The 18,820-nt window shown below is 46.8% G+C and overlaps 3 protein-coding genes across 5 annotated transcripts in view; 1 reads left to right on the plus strand and 2 right to left on the minus strand.

Annotated features, from left to right (window-relative positions):
• Nucleotides 1-284: 284 nt before the first annotated feature.
• Nucleotides 285-2,705, plus strand: PIH1D2 (PIH1 domain containing 2). Its single transcript, XM_062594610.1, has 5 exons — nt 285-467; nt 554-677; nt 1,139-1,384; nt 1,914-2,176; nt 2,297-2,705. The coding sequence occupies exons 1-5, from the start codon at nt 297-299 to the stop codon at nt 2,441-2,443; spliced, it is 951 nt and encodes a 316-aa protein (XP_062450594.1). The 5' UTR covers nt 285-296; the 3' UTR covers nt 2,444-2,705.
• On the minus strand, nt 2,690-13,023 carry DLAT (dihydrolipoamide S-acetyltransferase). The gene is made up of 14 exons (XM_062594609.1): nt 12,692-13,023; nt 12,336-12,437; nt 11,872-11,996; nt 11,597-11,753; nt 10,317-10,443; nt 9,756-9,946; nt 9,080-9,242; nt 8,789-8,856; nt 7,909-8,001; nt 7,704-7,811; nt 7,014-7,129; nt 6,567-6,729; nt 6,272-6,408; nt 2,690-5,552 (listed from the first exon to the last, which is right to left on the minus strand). Exons 1-14 carry the CDS (start codon nt 12,938-12,940, stop codon nt 5,423-5,425), a joined length of 1,929 nt encoding a protein of 642 aa, XP_062450593.1. The 5' UTR covers nt 12,941-13,023; the 3' UTR covers nt 2,690-5,422.
• A 1,261-nt stretch (nt 13,024-14,284) lies between these two features.
• DIXDC1 (DIX domain containing 1) overlaps nt 14,285-18,820 on the minus strand; it is a 40,693-nt gene continuing 36,157 nt past the window's right edge. For all 3 annotated transcript variants that reach the window (XM_062594668.1, XM_062594670.1, XM_062594671.1), the window contains 3 exons: nt 17,660-17,768; nt 17,305-17,413; nt 14,285-16,368 (listed from right to left, as the gene is read on the minus strand). In XM_062594668.1, the coding sequence (XP_062450652.1) occupies nt 16,288-16,368; nt 17,305-17,413; nt 17,660-17,768 (299 nt within the window). In that variant the 3' untranslated portion in view covers nt 14,285-16,287. The remainder of the gene's footprint in view (nt 16,369-17,304; nt 17,414-17,659; nt 17,769-18,820) is intronic.

The following is an 18,820-nucleotide window of genomic DNA, read 5'->3' on the forward strand; positions in this document are numbered from 1 at the left end:
CGCCGGAAGTGGGTCCGCGCGGAACGTCTCCCCCCGGCAACACGCACCGCGGGCACCGGGCCGCGGCGGGCCCAGGGCGGAGGGCCGCGGCGGCGCTCCGGGAGGGCGCGGCGCTGCCGGCGGTCGGGTGCGCCGCGGGGCACGGGGGTGGGACGCCGGGCTCCGCGGGTGGGAAGCGAGGGGCAGCGCCGGGCCGGAACGCGCGGGCGCGGACGGCGGGGTGTGGGGGGAGAGGCGAGGGGACGGGACAGAGCGAGGCTCTTCCGGCTCGGGTCGCCATGGCGACGGCGGGGCCGATGGCGGCGGGCGAGATGGCGGCGGAGGCGGCGCAGCTGTGGTCGCTGCTGGACGACCTGGCGGAGAGCGACCCGGAGGCCTACGGCCGCCTCCTGCGGCAGGAGCGCGCCGAGGCGCGGCGGCTCTGCGCCCCGCCGCAGCCGCGCCTGTGCGTGCGGGTCCGCGCCGCGGTGGGTGCGCGGCGCCGGGCCGGGCCGGGCCGGGCCGGGCGGGCAGGCGGGCGCGGGGCGCTCAGCCGCGGCTCGGTGTTTTGCAGGGCGCCGCCGCGAGGCCGCTCTTCGTTAACGTGTGCGGCTGGAGCAGGATCCCGGCGCCGCGGACACCCGCCGGCCCCGTGCCCGTCGGCGCCGGGGCGCTGCGGGACGTCGCAGAGGCGGCAGGTGGGTGCGTCGCGGCCCGGGGCCCTTCGCTTCTCCTCGGGCCCTCCCGGGCGCGGCGGGTCTGAGCTCGGGGGGCGCCGGGCTTTCGGGACGCAAAGGCTGTTTCTGGACTCCTGTCTCTCTGGAAAACTTCACAAATCGCGACCAGCAGTAGACACCTACGCCCTGAAAAGCCAGCGGGTGCCACCCACTCTCTCTCTCTGACCTCCTGCGGTCACGGAGATTTGGACTGTGACCCTGTACGCGAGCACCAACGCAGCACGTGGATCAGTGCACAAGGCTCGAGAATGAGCTCTCAGCCCAAAGCCAAAAATTCAGCACTATAACTTTCAAATCCCTTGATTTAAAAGAGAATCAGAAACTTATTGTAACTATAGGGTCGTAGGCAATACATGCCAGCCCCTGTGAATGAGGATGTGGTACCATTGCAAAAATGCTGACAAGTAACTGATTATTTTTAGAACATTACAGCATTATAGACGTTGCATATAACCCGGAGGTTCTTCAGAAAGCAGAAGAAAACCCAGAAGAAATGGAACACTTGGTCCTTTTGACACTTAAATTCATTGAGGAACAATGCAGCCTTACTCTTTCACGTTCCTACAATATTGAAACATTCAAACTGAAAGGGAGCCTGGAAAGGATGCAGCAAAGCCTGAAAGGAAAGCAGATGCCAACTGCACCTCTCAGCCAGAACACAGGGAAGGGTATGTGTATGGCTGTGGTCACTTTTCTCTAAAGGCCTAGCAGATTTCTCCAAGATCCTTCAACCCTGATCATTCTTACCCAAATCCTTGCCTTAAGCATAAAGCTGACGCTTCCAAGAATTTAGAGTAACAGTGTGGTATTCATTACCAGACTTGAGTTTAACCCTGCTGGCCTTGCTCTCCTGCATTCTACAGTGGAGAAAGTGTAGTGATGTTGAAAGAGCACATTCCTGCCAGCCATAGGAACTCAGCTGGGGTCAGATCCTTTGAGGTGCTGAGGCTCTCTTGCTCTGACCAAAGAAAAAGGGGTAGCTGCCATAACCAGTGTACTGAAAACATTAACTTTTAGCCACTTGGTAGTCAAAGTAGAAATCATGAGTGAAAGAGAAACTTCAAATTATAATCTTCAGCCAATAACATTCTAATTGCAAAGCAGAACTTTGAATTAATAACACATTTGTCAACTGGCATAACATTACAGTTTCTAGTAACTCAGTAGTAAGTTTTTTTTGTGTCTGTGTGTTAAAAGAACTGACTCTTGAGCAGCTGTTACACAGTATGGAAGTTGAGGACCACATCAATGATCCTGTGCTGCTGCAGGAAAGTGTTAAACAGTCTAAAGCGCATCTGATAGAAGAAATTACCAGTACAGAATTGCCAGAGGAGCTAAGTACACCCGTCTATGAAATGCTCACTGTGAAGGATACAAACAAGAAACCACTAAAGATTGAGCTGAAAATTGAATTGCCTAAGGTTAGCTCTGTTTCTGAGTGTGATCTGAGTATTTCAAAGGTAAGCTAACAGAAAGAGTAACCTTGTGGTTTCTGTATTGTATGCAGTTCCCAGGACCTGGGAATGCTCACTAATTCATTGCCAGAGAGTTAACCAAGTGTTTTAATTTGCTTGTTTTAGGATGATGTAATCATTGAGGTCTCTGAAAAATACAAACTACAACTAGATCTACCAGAATTAGTGGATGAAGAAACAACTACAGCAGTATTTAACAAAGGAAAAGGGGTACTGCTCATCACAATGCCAGTTGCCAAGCCAGAACATTAAAGACTGCGTTCTGTCAGGTTTATGCTCACAGAAGCCCAGAATGAGAATGCCGACTTTTACCTGGTGATGACAGGTGGTTTTGTTTGTTTGTTTGTTTGTTAACCTTTGATTTTCAAAGGTGAGTGTCTCAAAATGCCTTTAGAATTAAAGAGCCCAGAGTGCAGACATAGAAAAGGAAGTCTGGAGAAATATTAGCACCACTGAACTTAAAAAATTTTTCTCTAAAAAAAGTAGACATTCAATAAATACTTGAATATGTTAACAGCTGTAATATTTAAGAAACTTAAATGCATACAAGCTTTACTACATCATTCAGTTTTGCCTTAATATATAGCAATAGCAGTTGATGATTTTTCTTTAAACAAATGCTCTTTGATTACTGAATTTGTGTGACTAGAGTAGCTCTCACATGTGTTTAAGGCTGGAACAACCACCAGAGATACATCATGTGCAGTTCTACAACTTGTTTCTACACCCTGTTCCAGTTCTTTTTAGACCAGTCCCTGCTAATCTTAACTGTAATAGGCTTCATAGTCTTTTCAGTCACTGAATATACTTGCTCTCATTTCATCAGTTTGCTAATTTCAGACAGAGACTATGAAACAACAGACCTGTTCTATACCATTCAAAGCAGCATATGAAGAATCAAGGGTCAAGAACACTTATGGGTGAAGCTACTATCAAAAACAATCTTGGAATACTTCAACTAGGAAAACAAGCTGCAGGAGTTTACACTAATACACAAAACTTAACAGCACAAAATACCTTCAAAGACTTAATACACATTCATATCATTCATTAGGAAAGAGACATACAATAAGGTAAATCATTTTAGTTTCATCGCCAATTTGGTATTACATTGTTCTTAGGCCTTCTGTGCCATATTTGCACTACACCATGATGTTCATCAAATCAGACAAGTTGATGTAAAACTGTAATTTTGAAAGGGGGCTTACAAAGGAGTAACAACTCCTAGCTTTCCCCCTTCTTCATTTCAAAGAAGCTTAGAAGGCTGCATTGAAATCCTGTTCAGTGGTTATAGCTGCTAGTCCAGGCTGAAGTACTGTGACTGTGTGAGCTGAGCCAGCAGGCTGCAGGCTGGAAGCAGTACCAGAAGTCACTGTCAGCACTCCAGGCACACACACATGGAATTGGAACATACTGCCCGCCCCCAAAAATCCTAATTCTAACTGTCATTCAGAAAGTGCTTCCATAGGACAAACCACTTAGATTAGTGTTCAAGGGTTTCCTTTAACCAGGATTTGAGGTACTAGTGAACATAGCAGCAAGGATGATTCAAATTCAGTGCTGCATGGTAGTACAAGCACAAGAATACTTAAGCATGTGTTATTTTTGAACATTTGAGGTTACAACGTAAGGTTAATAAGGTGAGTTTCACTACCAGACTGGAAAGGTAAACACACATTACAGCCACACACATTACAGAAAAGCAAAGCACCAGAAGAACGATTTTAGTAATTTGTCAATCCCAAATGTTTAATAGAACACACAGGTTCACTGGAGCAAGTCTGGAACCAAGTTATTTTAGATCATTTAAAATAACATAAAAATAAAAAAGCACTTCTTTTGCTTAAGCCAGACATGAAAACCAGGTATCAATGCAAGCAGACATTAAATAGTTCCCACAAAAATATTTAATTCCCACAGTATTTTCTTTCAACACCTTTAGCAAATTTTGTACCATAACTTTACAGGAGATGGTACTTAATGCAATATACAGAATATCAGGTCTGCTTTTTTTTTTGAGGTTTTTTTTTGTTTGTTTGTTTTAAACTTCTCTCTCCTATTTCATTCTCCTAGTCACTTCATAATTACTATGCAATTCTCCTTTTTACCTTAACATTTCCATTTGGAAAGTGAAATTTAAGAATGTTCACCACTGTACCCCTTTCAGGATACAATGACTGGGGTAACTGGACACAAGTCCAATGAACTATTTAAGCATTTTACATACAGTATATACATGGATAGCACATTCTGCAGCTTATTGAGGCTGGGACAACACAGATAATTTGCAGGACTGCTGTACCAGTAACTAACTCAGAGCTTCCTACATTAGAATGCCTGAAAAAGAAAATTTTTTTCAAACATTCAAGTCATCACATGATTACTTCCCACTGATGGGATTATTAACATGTGTGATTGCCTATATGGGTTCCAACACACGGATTCTCTTGAACATTCTCCAAAACAGCTATTTCCATGGCATCGTATTCTGATACTAACTTAGCAAAAGAAAAAGCAAAAGAGTTTTCATGTAAAAGCACATATAAGCGAAAGTCCACAAGAAGATAGCACACCTCCTGTGGTATCTGAGAGCGCTGACCTCAGAGATGTCAGTGTTCTTTCACCTTACGTTAAAGTGCTCAAAAGGGATCATGTAGCTGGGAAAGTCAGAACCAGTGCCAAATTCCAAGAGATTTGGAATGCTGACACTTGGCCTTTTAGGAACTATTCCCAAGGCCTTCAGTCCCTTAGTGCATCTGTCGTTCTTGCCCACCCCAGCAGGAGAACAGACTAGTAAGAGAATTCACCTTCTACTAACTTGTAGATTTCATTTACCAACTCATCTGAACTCCTGTGAAGAGACATTTATATTCAAATTTAAGGACATAGAGATCATGAAATTACTTGATATGCACCCCTCTGTTCACTGTCACTCAGAAACAGATGGCAGTATGCACACTGCTTGGATAATTTTTAAATCTGGGATGCTTAACTCTGTTTTGGAAGAGTTTGCAAGTTAACTAACTGTATAAAAATACAGTATAGCTCTATATTGCTTTGAAAAGCCTTTTTGCAAACTATTTTATCTGTACAGACTGGTAACAAGATTACCAGATAATATAATACATATTTAAAATAAAAAAAGAACTCTTAAGTCTGAACACTAAAGTCTAAATAGCTTGTTTAGAATAAAACAGTGTGACCCAGGAAAATTTTGCTCGCAAGGTTAGATTATAGAAGCATCGTTACTGGCTTTTCAAGGAAATTCTTGAATTCAACAAGCCATTGTGCTCCAACTGCTCCATCCACAACACGATGGTCACAACTAAGTGTAACGGACATCACACTAGCCACATCAAATCTGAAAAAGAAGAGAAAATAAACACATAGTCCTCTGAAAATCCATGCCAAATCAGTGACACTAACAAAACAAAAAGCTTTTAACAGAAAAAACAGCAATAGCAGGTATTATATAGCAGATAATCATAATGAATAGTCCGTTAGATCCAACCTCCATTAATTTGTCTCCTTTTTATTTCTAGTTTTACTTATACTGTTTCACATTTAAAGTATGTTTTCTTCTGTTAGAAAACATGAGGTACAGTCATGAAAGATAAGCTACTTATCATAAACATTACCTGGGTATATGCCAGTGCAAGCAAGGCAGTGTTATACAGATGACACTGGAATCATTAACCACCCCCCAGGATTTCCTTAAGGATGCAAATTTAAGCATGTCATTAGAGAGGGACGGGTGCCTAAACTGTTGTGCACCCAAGACTTTTCTACAGCTTATCCCTCCCCTCAGGATAAAAAACAGCCCTTTGTTAACTAGCAAGGAAGTTGTGCGGATAACTGTAGGGCAGATCAGTCAACGCTCACTGGAACAGGGTCACACAGCCATTAAGAGTAAAACACAAAATCTCCCTGTAGAAGGTACTGAAAGCAGTAGAGCATCAACAACTAATAAATGAAAAACTGATAATTTAACAGGAGTTAAATTTCTAACAGGAGTGTTAGAAAATTAGCCATTACTTCAAAGTTATAATCCAGGAGCAACGATACACAGAATCAACTTACCCCTTCTCATTATCTGCTGGCACCAGCCTTTTCTCTGAGGAACCAACTGCAAGAATGCAGGCTTGAGGTGGATTGATTATGGCAGAGAAATTCTTAACCCCATACATTCCTAAATTGGAAACTGTGAAAGTGCCACCCTGCAAGAAAAACACATTCATAGAGAAATTCACAGAAGCTGTCTTATGTGGCACATTAATCAACCTGGCTGAGACACATCACAGACCAGACTTTGCTCATTCTGGACAAGAACAGAAGTCAAGAGCAGCAATAATTATTAGCTATCAGAGCCCCTCACCTGGAATTCGTGTGGCTGAAGTTTACCTTCTCGGGCTTTGGTTGCCAAAGAAACAACATCCTTACTGATGGAAGCCAGGCCCTTTATATGTGCATTAAACACAATAGGGGTTATAAGTCCTGCAGGAGTACTCACTGCAACACTAACATCCACAACGTGATTTCTGCAAGACACAATGTAGATGCAAGTTATTCTAGCAAGACATAATGAAAAGCTTTTCACAAGCATTAAGACAATTTCAAGTTAACATTCATTTTGCGATAACTATTTCACATTGTACACTGGCCTCAGACACAAAGCTTTTAGCACTTTAACTAAAAACCCTCAGCCTTCACATTACACCTGTGCCCCTCCCCCCTCAAAATCCCACCAGAAGATCTGCTATTATGCCATAAACTCTCTACTGAACAAAGAAAGTTTCTGGCTTCGACCGTACCATAAACTTACTGCCTAATAACTGTGTCCATCCATGAAGAATTAGCCTCAGGCACCTTCAAGCACGCCAGAGCCGAAGCTTTAATTATGAAGTCATTAACAGAAAGCTTAATATTATCCGAGACCTCCTGTAAATAAAGAAATTTGAAGCATCAGTTTCTCTCTCACACATTAACTCAATTAGTTTAGATAGTCACTCGCTGCAGCCCTGTTTAGAGAAAATCTTGGGTGGGGGAGTGGGGGGAATCACACTATCTGTAAGCATTAATATTTGAAGTGCCACAATTATTCAGCAGGTGAATACACCACCCTCATAATTGAAGAATATATAAATTCTTGGGGGAGGATGTTATGTCCATTTCCCCAAACTTGGCTTAGCATTGGCACCTCGCTGAAAAATTAGGTGCTCTTTTTACCTTTTGCCATACCTTCCAGTTGAAAGAACTAAAAAACTCCAAGCAAACTACGAAGTGACTCTCTCAGGGAAATCAGAATATTAATGCACAGTACTTGATTAAAGCATTGCATTCTGTCATAAGACAGGCCAGAACTGATCCACAAGAAGTAGTACACGCAGTGAAAAAACTATTTTTCCTAAACCAAAGGAATGTATTACCAAAGAGCAGCGGGGGGGGGGAACCTGTGAGAGAATCTAGCTTTTTGTTCCCCCACGCTCACACCATGACTCTCCAGCTGCCTTACCTGATTGAGTTCTTTTCTTAGCACCAGTACTTTTCCCATGTTTATATCAATAGACAGGTAGTAGTGAGGTATAGTTTGTTTGGACTGCATCAACCGCTGAGCGATGACCTGAGGGTCATTAAGGGAAGCAATTAAAATAGCAAATCAAATCAGAAGACTCAAGATAGCAAATAACGGTTTCAGAAAATGATAAAAATCTTCTCACCCTCCGAATGTTGCTGATAGGGATATCCGTGAAGGTCCCTACTGGTGCTGCTGCAACTGCAGCAGCTGCAGGTACTGCCTCTACTGCTGGGGCCTGCAATTAGAGAAAGACAGCGCAGTTCACTGCACTATCCAAAGACCATTTGACAGAGCAGGTCCGCATGTGCAGCGAGTGCTGGGGCTGTGCCGTCTGTTGCTTGTGAGCAGCAGGTACTTCTGCTCTCTCGTCTTTCCTCCCTAGTCCCCAGTAGATTCTTTAGACATTTATAAACCCTGTGTGTGATTATTAAATCTAGTAGTGGACTGATTTTGAAGTGAAACTGATATACACTTCAATAGAGTTTCAAGAATGCTAAGTTCTGCTAAGTGACTGCGCTTCAGGGATTCAGCAGAGATGTATGCTACAGGACACTTTCAAACTACACTCAGCTGCATGCCTTCCAGCAGTACGCAAGGCAGCACTTCCGTTACTTGCCTTTCATAACAGAGGATGATTTAAGAACAGAGTTAAGACAAGGACAACAACAGGCTGTCGGTTCACAACACTGACTTTCACTCTATTTGCCTCCTTCCTGCAATGTCAGATCAACTGCAACTAGGCTTACCTCAACCCAAAGCGATGCTGGGATCAGACGAATGCTTGGGAGCGGGAGCACAGAACTCGTTTTTTCAGTGAAATACAAACTGGACAAATTAAGGAAGAAAACTTCCTCCATGTTTCTGACAGGTTAAGCTTTGCAACGTAACAGTCACCATAGTTCATGCAGTATCATAACCCAACCAATCCAGGGACAACACTTCCATGTAATAACTGCATGCTTACAGAGCATTTCCATCACTGTAACAATGCAGCCATTCCCACACATCTCAGGCTTACTTACAGGAGCAACTTTGGGTGGCACAAATGACTCCACATCTTTCTTGGTGATTCTACCATCTGGTCCAGTACCTAAGACAGTCAAAGAAAAAGATAAGAGGATAACAATTATTTGCAATTGGGCATTACTTACAAGGGTACCAGTTTTGTTTAACAGAGGTAAGTTATTTAACACAGGCCCTGAGGGTGAGGGAGAGCTGCAAATGTTCCTGACAGGAAAGAAAGGAAAGGATAGGTAAGTATGCACGTAGAGGGACAGATACGTGACAGAGAGAGAACGGGAAAGGCAACTTACCTTTCACCTGGGCGAGGTTGATTCCTTTTTCTGCTGCCAGTTTCTTTGCCAGGGGACTAACTAGGACCCTTCCTTTCTGGGGAGGAGGCACAGCTGCCCCGACAGCTGGAGTGGGAGGAGCAGCAGGCTGCGGAGGAGGAGCAGCAGCAGGAGTTGCCATCACCTTAACAGAAGAATCAAAGCCACTAACTTCAACAAAAGCCTTGATGGTTTCCCTCCAGTACAGTAAGAGGACACGACCATCTAATTATCAATCAAGGGAACAGCAAACAGTCATTAATCTGGGAGGATTTTCAGATTCAGAGATGCTTCCCTGTACCAAAGTCATGTCAGAAACTTCCCAGGAAGCTGGCCGATTAAGCTGTTGAACTGTGCATCAAGAAAGGTGAAATAAATGATTTGTCCTAATTTGGGGGCACAAGACATTAGAACAGTTTTGAGCAAGTCTGGCAAAGAGATCATAAGTGATCTGCTCCCGTGCTTGCGGGGCAAACAGGATGACCCTAACAAGTAATACTCATCACCAATGAGTGTGTTAGCCTGGCACTTGCAAGATCATAAATGTTATGACCGGAGCTATGGCTTCACAGGGTCAAACCGGCAGAACTGTTCAGGTCAGACCAGTAATTCTCAGTAGTCCCCATAGTTCCCCTCCCTTACTAAGGATGGTCCTTACTGGTGGAGGAGGAGGGGGAACAGCAGCTTGTGGCTTCAAGTCAACTACTCCAGTCTCCCGGTAGTCAGCAAAGGCTGGAATATCAGACTCTTTCTCCACAATGATGCAGAGAGGTGTTCCTAGTGGCACATCCCTTGTTCCTTCAGGCACTAAAATTTTTGCCAAATACCCTTCTTCCTGCACTTCAAAGCCTGGAAGGGAAAGAAACAAAACTGTTTTGGTGCCTACTACAGCTGAAGAGTTCCTCTAAACAATGCTTCTAAAGACTTTGGTAGCTAAAGCCCTGTCATTTTTTAGCAGGCAAGAGAATCCCTCTCCATGCAACCAGCAGGCAGACATTTCTGTGCTTTGTACATGTATTACAACAACAGACGAAGACACAGAACAGTTTTTAGAAGCTCCACTGCCTAGCTCTACACTAGAATGAGACGTAACAAAACTGTTTCTAGTTTCCCACAGCACTGTATCCGGGGCAGCTGCAGAATTGTTTGCACAAAAGCTACTCTGGATCCTCCTCTTTTAAGACTATACTGCCCCATCTCGGCTACAGAGCTGACTCACCTATTGTGGCTTTATCTGTCTCAATTTCTGCCAGTAAGTCTCCTTCATTCAGTTTCTCCCCAACCTTCTTCTCCCACCTCTGCACTGTGCCCATTGTCATCGTAGGTGACAGTGCAGGGAGAGTGACCTGTGAAGCCAGCAAATACAAGTGTATTAGACACTGATAACTCAAAAAGGAACAGAAATAGAATTCTAACTCCGAGCTAAGTGCTGTCAAACAAAATAAGTAGGTGGTCGTTGCTGCACTCAGATCTGGTTCCACTGAAGCAAAGCACTGTGCCTTCTCTCTAGTTTGGCTTCTTTAATCAAGGCTTAAGAAAGCAAGCAGAAGCAAAAGCCATACTGAAGTGTTTAGTACCGCTACTACACAGGGAGTGTCTTGCAGTTGCTATCTGTAAGACCAAAGGGAAAACTGAAACAAGTCACCTTGTCTCCTGCAAACAGGTTTGGCTCCTTTAAAAATTATATACATTTGTCCTCCAATAAGTACACAAAGATGCTGTATGTTTTCACATGCACACTGAATATATGCAACAGAAACAGCATGTGTGTTCACAGTTTCAGAGCAGAACTGGATGGAAAAGACAAGCAGTGGGAAGAAAACCAGTTTAGCAGTAGAAACACAAGTCAGATTAAGGAGCTTTGAATTAACTCCTTGATCAATCACCGATTTCCCACAACACCTCAGACAAATCAGTTTCCATACATGTCATCTGTAAAACGAAATTCACAGCAATTTCCTATTTCAAATGAATTTAGTAGAAATATAGCCATAACAAAGCACTCAAACACAACAGCAACAGAGGTACACTTCAATATCTAAGGAGAACGAAAAGATTGCCCACAAATACAATTCATTATTAGTTACCCACAGACACATCTGGTGTGTTCGCCACAGTACCACACTTCAGTCCTGCTCACATCTCAGAGCGAGACATCAGCGCTTATTCACACTTCACACTTGGTCTTTTTATGTCAGAAATTTCTAAATCATGCAAACACATCAGGTTTTTCTGGGCTGTCTAAGAATCCTAGAAAGACAAGCCTCCCCTCTACTGACAGCAGAAATGCTAAAATAACTTTCAGAAGACAGCTTACTGCAACCTCCAATGACACTGAGTTTAAACATGCAACAATTTTGGCAGCTGACACACCTGCAGCTCTAGCTGGTAACTTCCCGCTCCAGACAGTATTTATGACACAATGACCTGGAGCCAGCAATGCCAAAGGCACAGAAAAAGAGTGCAACAAACATGAATTAATTAGCAATACTCTCTTACCTGCATATGAGGAGGGTAAGAGCTGCCAGGCGCCTGAGGAGAAGGCTGAGATGGTGGCGAGGGAGCTGCAGCTGGAGGAGGAGGCACTGCTGCTGCAGGGGGGGCAGATGCTGCAGAATCCAGTATGTAATTTTTAAAGGCATCAACATGTTCAGGCCTAGAAGAGGATATGGAACCACAAAACCAGTCAGGCTGCTGTCTCTAAGCCTTTCATGCAGGGCATCCAAGCAGCCCCAAGAAATAAAATTCAATCAAAATGTTATCAAAATACATACTTTTCAACTGTGATACATATTATGGCCCCAATAGGCACATCCCTTGTTCCTTCTGGCACCAGGATCTTGGCTAAGTAACATTCCTCCACACTCTCAAAGCCAACTGTGGCTTTGTCTGTCTCCACCTTTGAAAGCGAACAGGATGTCATTATGGCGAAGGAAAAGAGTGTCGAACTCGGAACCTCCCCACCTGAGAGCAGGGAGTCCCAAAGCACCCAGCTCTAACAAAATCACCCTGTCCCACCAGCTCTGGGCAGACACGCTCCAAAGTAAGCCTCGCTCCTGCTCCAGAGACAGGAAAAGCAGCAGCAGATCTGAGAGGCTGTTAGTCACTGGTTACTGGCAGCATCTCCAGAAGATCTGTGCCAAGGTGCGTGTGTGTGTGTGTGGCGGGGGTGATGCAAGGGCCGCGGGCACGCAGGCAACCTGTTTGAAACGCAGCGCAGCTCATGCCCTGGAGATACCTCTGCTATGAGCTCCCCTTCGCTGATCTTGTCGCCCTCCTTCTTCTCCCAGCGCGCGATGGTGCCCATCTGCATGGTGGGGGACAACGCCGGCAGGGCCACCTGGCAGGAGCAGGGCAGAGTGTCAGCACCGGGGCGGCCCCAGCAGCGGGATCCCCAGCACGGGCTCCGCCAGCCGCCTGCCCCGGGGCGCCGAGCCGGGCTGCCCGCGGGGGGAGCCAGGCCTCAGCGTGCGGGGTGAGGGGCGGCCCCGGGACGGAGGAACCGGGGCTGCCCGGGCGGAGCGGCTGCCCCCCGGCAGTCCCGCGGGCTGCAAGGGGGCCGGGCCGCCCCCCCGGAGGGGGGGGGTCTCTTACCTTCTGGTGCGCCGGGAGGCTGCAGCAGCGGCGCGGGACGAGCCGCGGCCAGGCGGGCGGCAGCAGCAGCCCCCCGGGCCGAGCCGCGGGGCCGGGGCCGGGGCCGGGGCCGAGCCTGCCGCCGCCCCGCGCTGGGCCCCGGCCCGGCCGCGCCGCCGCCGCGCCGCCGCCAAGCGCCCGGCAGCCCCGCGCGGGGCCGGCGGCCCCCGGCGCTGCTCGGACCACGCGCCGCGCCAACACCCGCCACATGCTGGAGCCGGAGCCGGAGCTGGAGCCGCGGCCGCGCCGCCGCCGCCGCTCGGTGACCTCCTCCGTCCGGGCGCGGCGCCGCACGGCCCCGCGCGACGCTGCCGCGCGACGCCGTAAAGCGCGGCGCAGCGCCGCGCGGCGCCGCCGTCGTGTAATGGCGGCGTGGGAGTGGGGGGGAGGCAGCGTGGAGCGCCCGCCCGCCCGTCCGCCTCCTCCCGCCTGCCTCCTCCCGCCTCCTCCCGCCTCGGCTCCGGGCAGCCTCCCTTCCCCTCGCGTGTCGTGCTCCCGGCGCCCCGGCCTGGCGAGGGCTGCCCTGTTAAAGCCACGAATGCAGACAGCAGAGTTCCTATGAAAATACAATTTTACGTATAGCGTGTGTGTGTGTTAAATAACCAAGTTACAGGAAACAGAAGTAACATTGAAGAAAAGGGGACAGAAATAAACATAGATGCAAAACAGTGAGAATTCAAGTTAAAGGCCTGGTGTTTCAGGAGCGTGGCCCCGGTGTGCATCTGCTCGCGTTGCTGTCGCTACAGCAGCAGACTGGTGAAAGCAAGAGAAGCGCCCGGCGCCGGGACTTGCCGCCCTGTGCCTGCGCGTCTGTCCCGTGGGCCCGATGCCTCCCACCTCCCTCAGGCTTCCTCCCATTCCTCGTGCAAAGGCAAAAACAAACGGAGAAGGCTGCAGGGTCACTGCAGGAATGAAGCTGTACTCGAGTTGTGTGGGGGCTGCAGGGGGGAGAGAGAATAAGGCAATTCTACCCTCACGCCCCAAAATGAGCTCCCAGCATCGCTGGGAGGGCTGCACGTGGGAACCCATCAGCTCTGGCTCAGGGCACGTCTTTTTCTGTCCTGGTTCATATGTGATGTCTAAGACGGACGGAAGGCGTATGGCTGCCAGCCCTGGGGAGCATTCAGCCCAGTCTGACTCCACTCCCAGTACATCCGTTCCTGCTCTGCAGAGCACGTGGCAGAGAGCTTTACAAGACTGGCTTAGTCCCTGGCTGTCTAGTGGGAGTGAAAGTAAGGATATTAGACATAACTGTGGTTACAGTCACCAGAACCACTGTAAAAGCTGTTAGTTGACATAGGAGACAGTTACTTTCTCCATGGGCAGGCTGGACAGCTTCTGGGCAAGGCTGTTCTGAAAGCCTGTCCCTTAGAAACTCTGATCATATTCGCAACCTCCTCTGCCACAGTGCTCCAAAACCAGGCTGCTCCATCTTTGAGTAGCAGAGGGCAATAGAAAAATGCAAGGGCAGACCTTGAAAATTGCCTTAATTGTCTTCATAAAATTCTAGCCTCAGTATATGGTTCCAGCTGAAATAAAACTGGCAAGAAAAAATTTGAAGTAAGAAATACTTGAGCAAAGTTTGCAATTGAAATATAACAATGAATGTCAGTATGATAACCCCATGCTCTCTTACAGGAAACCACTAAACATCATGCAACAGAGAAACCATTTCCACAGAGGAAGATGATCTTTGTTTCCTTCCCAAGACAGATATATCCCCCCCCCCCACACACACATCCCCAATGAACTTCCCATTGCTATCTTGGCTGCTGCCTGTGAGGAAAAGAAATTGCTGTAACAAGTTGCAGAAAACAGCTGGTGCTAGATATTGTGCCAGTGCAGCACAGGGCTACATGAGAGCCTTGAGTTCCTTCCGGGACAGTAAAGCAGTAAAAAGAGGTGGCATTGTTACTATCTAAACAGGCTGCCAAAATATAAAACACAGTAGGAACTAGTTGGATTTCCATAGTAAAATAAAGCTATAAGCCCACTGTGCTGTGCTAACAGGAGACCATATAAAACATCTCAGCATCCACTAGAAAAGGAGTAAAATACAGTATAATGCGTGCAGAAATATACAGAAAGCACTTGCACAGGTATAAAAATATCCACAGTCCTCAGACAACGATGTAAACTGGTATAAAACAATTCCAAAAGCAGGAAGAGGTTTACAAAAGGACATGGTAATATAAAACAACAAAACCAAGTTCACCCTTTCCCAGCCTCACGCACAGTACAGATACAGGTAGCCCACGGCAGACCCCGTGTACCAAGGATAAGCATTGCTGTTTGACCCTTTAAGTCAGTGTCTGCTGCAAACCACAGTGAGCACTGCAGAAGCCCAGCTGCATGGCAGCTGAAGGGCAGAGAGACAACCCAGCACAGGGAGAACCAAAACAAACAAAAAACTCCACACACTCAGACTTCAGGGCTCATCCCTTCCCAACAAACAGTTTATCTCCTGCTCCCTCAGGAACCCCAAGGAGTGGGAATGGGTGCCGTGCTGACAGTATGGCTGTGTGTTCGATGGCCCTGGCAACCAATGGACAGCAGTGCACAACGATGCCCGCACAGAGAAGGCTAGGGAAAAGGAGGCAGATGCAGCACCCAGACTCATGCTACTACTTTAACCCTGAAGAGACATGTCTGCTGGTTGTGCAGGAGATGACAGTCTATTTGCCTTGCTGGAAGAAAGCAGAAGGCAGGAGTGCAGGGAAAGGTGCTCATCAAGGAGGGGAGTTAAAAGTACCTTGGGGAAACAGGTGATTTCAGCTCCTTCCCTTAAATGAAATATTTCAGCAGATAAGCAAGCACCAAGTTACCAGAGTTCCCACAGCAACAAAGCAAACCCACAAGGGACCACAAGAAGTGAGCTCAGGTTTGGAAGGCAGATGGGAGGAGCAGGGCTAGGAATTGGAAGCCTGAATTTGGAGAGAAGGGGAGCTTTGCCAAGTTGATGATCTTTCCTTTAGACTGTGCATGAAGGCTTCAGAAGACTGTCTTCCCTCCTCCAGTCAGATTTCTATACAGTCAGTCTGTACTGACCATAAAGTTCACCCTGCTCCTGTAGCACATGCAAGTCCAGGACTGGAGTCAATCAGACCTTCTGCTCGCAGAATCTAGCAGCATCTTCTGGCTCATGAAGACAAAGCTTCACATTTCTGCCATCAGTGCAGATTTATGTAATACTGTGTACAACAAACCAATGTCGAAATGCTCAGATCACAGACCACTGTGCAGACATTGCAGGAATGGGGAAGCAGGGGAAAGGAAAAATGCATCATGAAGGCCTTCAGGGTTTAATTGACAGGACCAAACAAGGTGTTTCCTTCCCACACACCTGTCATTCCAGTCTCACAACATGTCTGCATTTGGCTATGGAAAGTTAGACACCGATGTCCATGCACACAACAGTACGTGTTACCCGTTGTTTGCAGAGAAGCCTTCTTTTGGCAGCTTGAATTGCACTCCTTCTAGGACACATGCTTTTTGGTCATTCTCTGAGCTCAGCAGCCATTTACAGGTTCCCACAGTGAAAGGACTTAAAAGTTCAATTAATTCTCCCCATGGTCTTCTTCTACCCAGGCCACAATTTTACCCTCCCAACCAGGAATGATGTCATCATCATGGAATACCTGTTAAAAAGAAAAAAAAAAAAAAAAGTCCAGTCACCTCTAGAGACACGACACCACTTTCCTGCATGTGAGTGGCATAAGAAGAGGCAAAAATGAAATCAAAGGGATTAGATCAGATTATGCAGCCTATGGAACATACACCTCACCCAGTACTGAGACAAACCTGAATCTTCCCTTAAGGCTTTAGGGAAAAAAACAGCTTAAGCTCCTTCTCCAATCAGTAAGTCAGGATTACTGTTGGATTTTTTTTTCTTTGACAGAGACAAGAAACATGCCTTTTGTGATCTATCAGAACACAACTCAAAGCTGTTTTTTGTAGAATGGCTACCTAATTACCTGACTGTTGCCAGAGACGGCAAGGCCTTTACTGACATGTGAAACAGGAACTAGCCAAATAACCTTTAATGAAGCTGAAGAGATAAAGTGACAATAGCGCCAACATCAGCCACTGTCCAAAAAGGTGAAGTAATGCAGAATACAAAAGAAAAAGTGGAACAAAAGAACTATTACCTCCATAAAACCTTTAAGAGACCAAGTAGGAGAATATGAGTTTTGAATAAATCTCATTTGCTTACAAGGTGTCTCCTGCAACAGACTTCATAGAGCCACTGAAGAGATAAAAATGTATTTTAGGTTCTTGCCCAGTGTCTCCTGAGCAATGCTCAGAGATTGCCTTTGCAAAGTGCCAGCTCTTTGCACAAGGAGCTCTGCAAACCACAGGCAATCACAGCCATGTCATTGGTCTGGCGGGGGATGAAAACATCCCATTTTAGTGCTTTACAAGAGGAGCCTAATCTACAGTTGTGAAAACATGGTGCTCTGTTCTGAGGCAAGTTCAAAGATTTCATTCATTCAGAACTGAGTATGACCAAAGTCTCCAGGGCTAAGTGATAACACTGCACACCACACTGGCTGATAGCTAAATTCCACACCTACCTCCTCCTTAACTGTGCCAAACTCTGGATCCAGAGCTTTGAAGTGGTATCGGTGGGTTCCTTCACGATCAATAGCTGCCTTAAAATCCTTCAGAGTCACTTCCCCTAACCTGCAAGGGAAGTGTTTCACACTATTGCATGGTATACTGTCACAGATTTAGCTCAGGTGTGCTCAGGTGTTGTTCTGTGGCATGCTAAGCCACAGCACAAGCCTGGCTAGGCATGTAGCACCCTGGCCACAGGGAGGTGAAGTGATGTGTGCTGGTACTGATCATACCGGGAAGAGATCAGACTAGTGCTTTTAGGGAAATGAGCAACTGTCGTACTCATGTCAGCAAGGCAAAGCCAGACCTCACCTCTTTGGTATGTTGACCATAAAAGGTGTGAGGGAACGGTCAGTGAAGTACAACACTTTGGTGCAGGCACTGGTGTTCATCGCAGGCGTGCTATGAGAATGAGGCAGTTCTGCAAAGAAAAGAGCACAGAGAAGCATGACCAGTGAACATGGTCTCCTGCCACATTACAGTGGAGGTGCTCTCAGCATCAAACTCGCCATCACACTAGAGAACTAGGAGGTGGGAAAGACTTTTTTATGAGGGAGGCCATCCCCTTGAGAAGGGCCAGGCATTGCCCTGCTTACTGGAAAGCTTTGTGTTTTAAAGTAGAGCCATCACCTGACTGTGCATTTAGCCTGCAGGAAGTGCCTAGCTCAGCTCTGCAGGATTGCTCTATCCCACCCACAAAGGTGCATGCTGCCACCACCACCTACTCCTTAGGCACTTTGATTACCAGCTTAGTAGTGACAGCAGAACGCCTCTGGAAGAGCAGCTGACTGAACAGTGCCCCATCCTACTGACTGGGCCCACAACATTATCACTTGCAGATGGGTCGAGCAAGATGAACTGACTGATCATGATCATTAAGGCAAAGGCTATATGTCTCCTCTCCATCTGCCCACTCCACTTGGCCAGAATGAGTGTTTATGCATGGATTTCTCATTTGTGCTTTCTCGTTTTCTGTGTCCCTACAATACACTGTGCCTGTGCCAAAAGCTGAAGTAGGAGAAGGTTCACACTCGGAAACTCAGTGGGGTTTTGGCCCTCCTAGCAGAAAGGAAGCAGTAAAGATGCCCAATCAAAAAGGCTTTTTATTTTAAGAAGTCTTTGGAGCCACCTCCCCTTAGAGCTCTTTACTCCCAAGTAATTCTAGCTTTGTGGCTTCAGGAGTCTGAATGATTTCCCTGCTGCAGTGAAGGGGATGGAGCCTGCTAAGACCTAAGGAGAAACAGAGAGGTGCAGTTTGCATGCAGAGGATACATGACGCAGAGGTTGCTGTCAAAACTACAGTTTACAGGAGAGCCCTGCAAAGCCTCAGCAGAGCCTAACTCTGGTTCTTGAGCTCCTCTCTGACCTTTCTCCCCATCCTGTACCCATACACTGCCCTACTGCTAAGCACTGCAATGCACCTGAAGGGTGCCTTTCCCCAGTACCTACAGGGTTCCCCTCCTGTCATGCATT

Source organism: Rhea pennata, chromosome 24 (genome assembly GCF_028389875.1).
Source record: "Rhea pennata isolate bPtePen1 chromosome 24, bPtePen1.pri, whole genome shotgun sequence".
Classification (NCBI taxonomy): Eukaryota; Metazoa; Chordata; class Aves; order Rheiformes; family Rheidae; genus Rhea; species Rhea pennata.

Excerpts from the sequence above, each read along its gene's own strand:
- PIH1D2 (XM_062594610.1), top strand. The coding sequence starts at position 297 with ATGGCGGCGGGCGAGATGGCGGCGGAGGCGGCGCAGCTGTGGTCGCTG. Across the intron at positions 678-1,138 it reads GGACGTCGCAGAGGCGGCAG|AACATTACAGCATTATAGAC; the intron begins GTGGGTGCGTCG and ends GATTATTTTTAG. Across the intron at positions 2,177-2,296 it reads GTGATCTGAGTATTTCAAAG|GATGATGTAATCATTGAGGT; the intron begins GTAAGCTAACAG and ends TGCTTGTTTTAG.
- DLAT (XM_062594609.1), bottom strand. The coding sequence starts at position 12,940 with ATGTGGCGGGTGTTGGCGCGGCGCGTGGTCCGAGCAGCGCCGGGGGCC. Across the intron at positions 7,812-7,908 it reads CTATCAGCAACATTCGGAGG|GTCATCGCTCAGCGGTTGAT; the intron begins GTGAGAAGATTT and ends AATGACCCTCAG. Across the intron at positions 7,130-7,703 it reads TAAGAAAAGAACTCAATCAG|GAGGTCTCGGATAATATTAA; the intron begins GTAAGGCAGCTG and ends CTTTATTTACAG.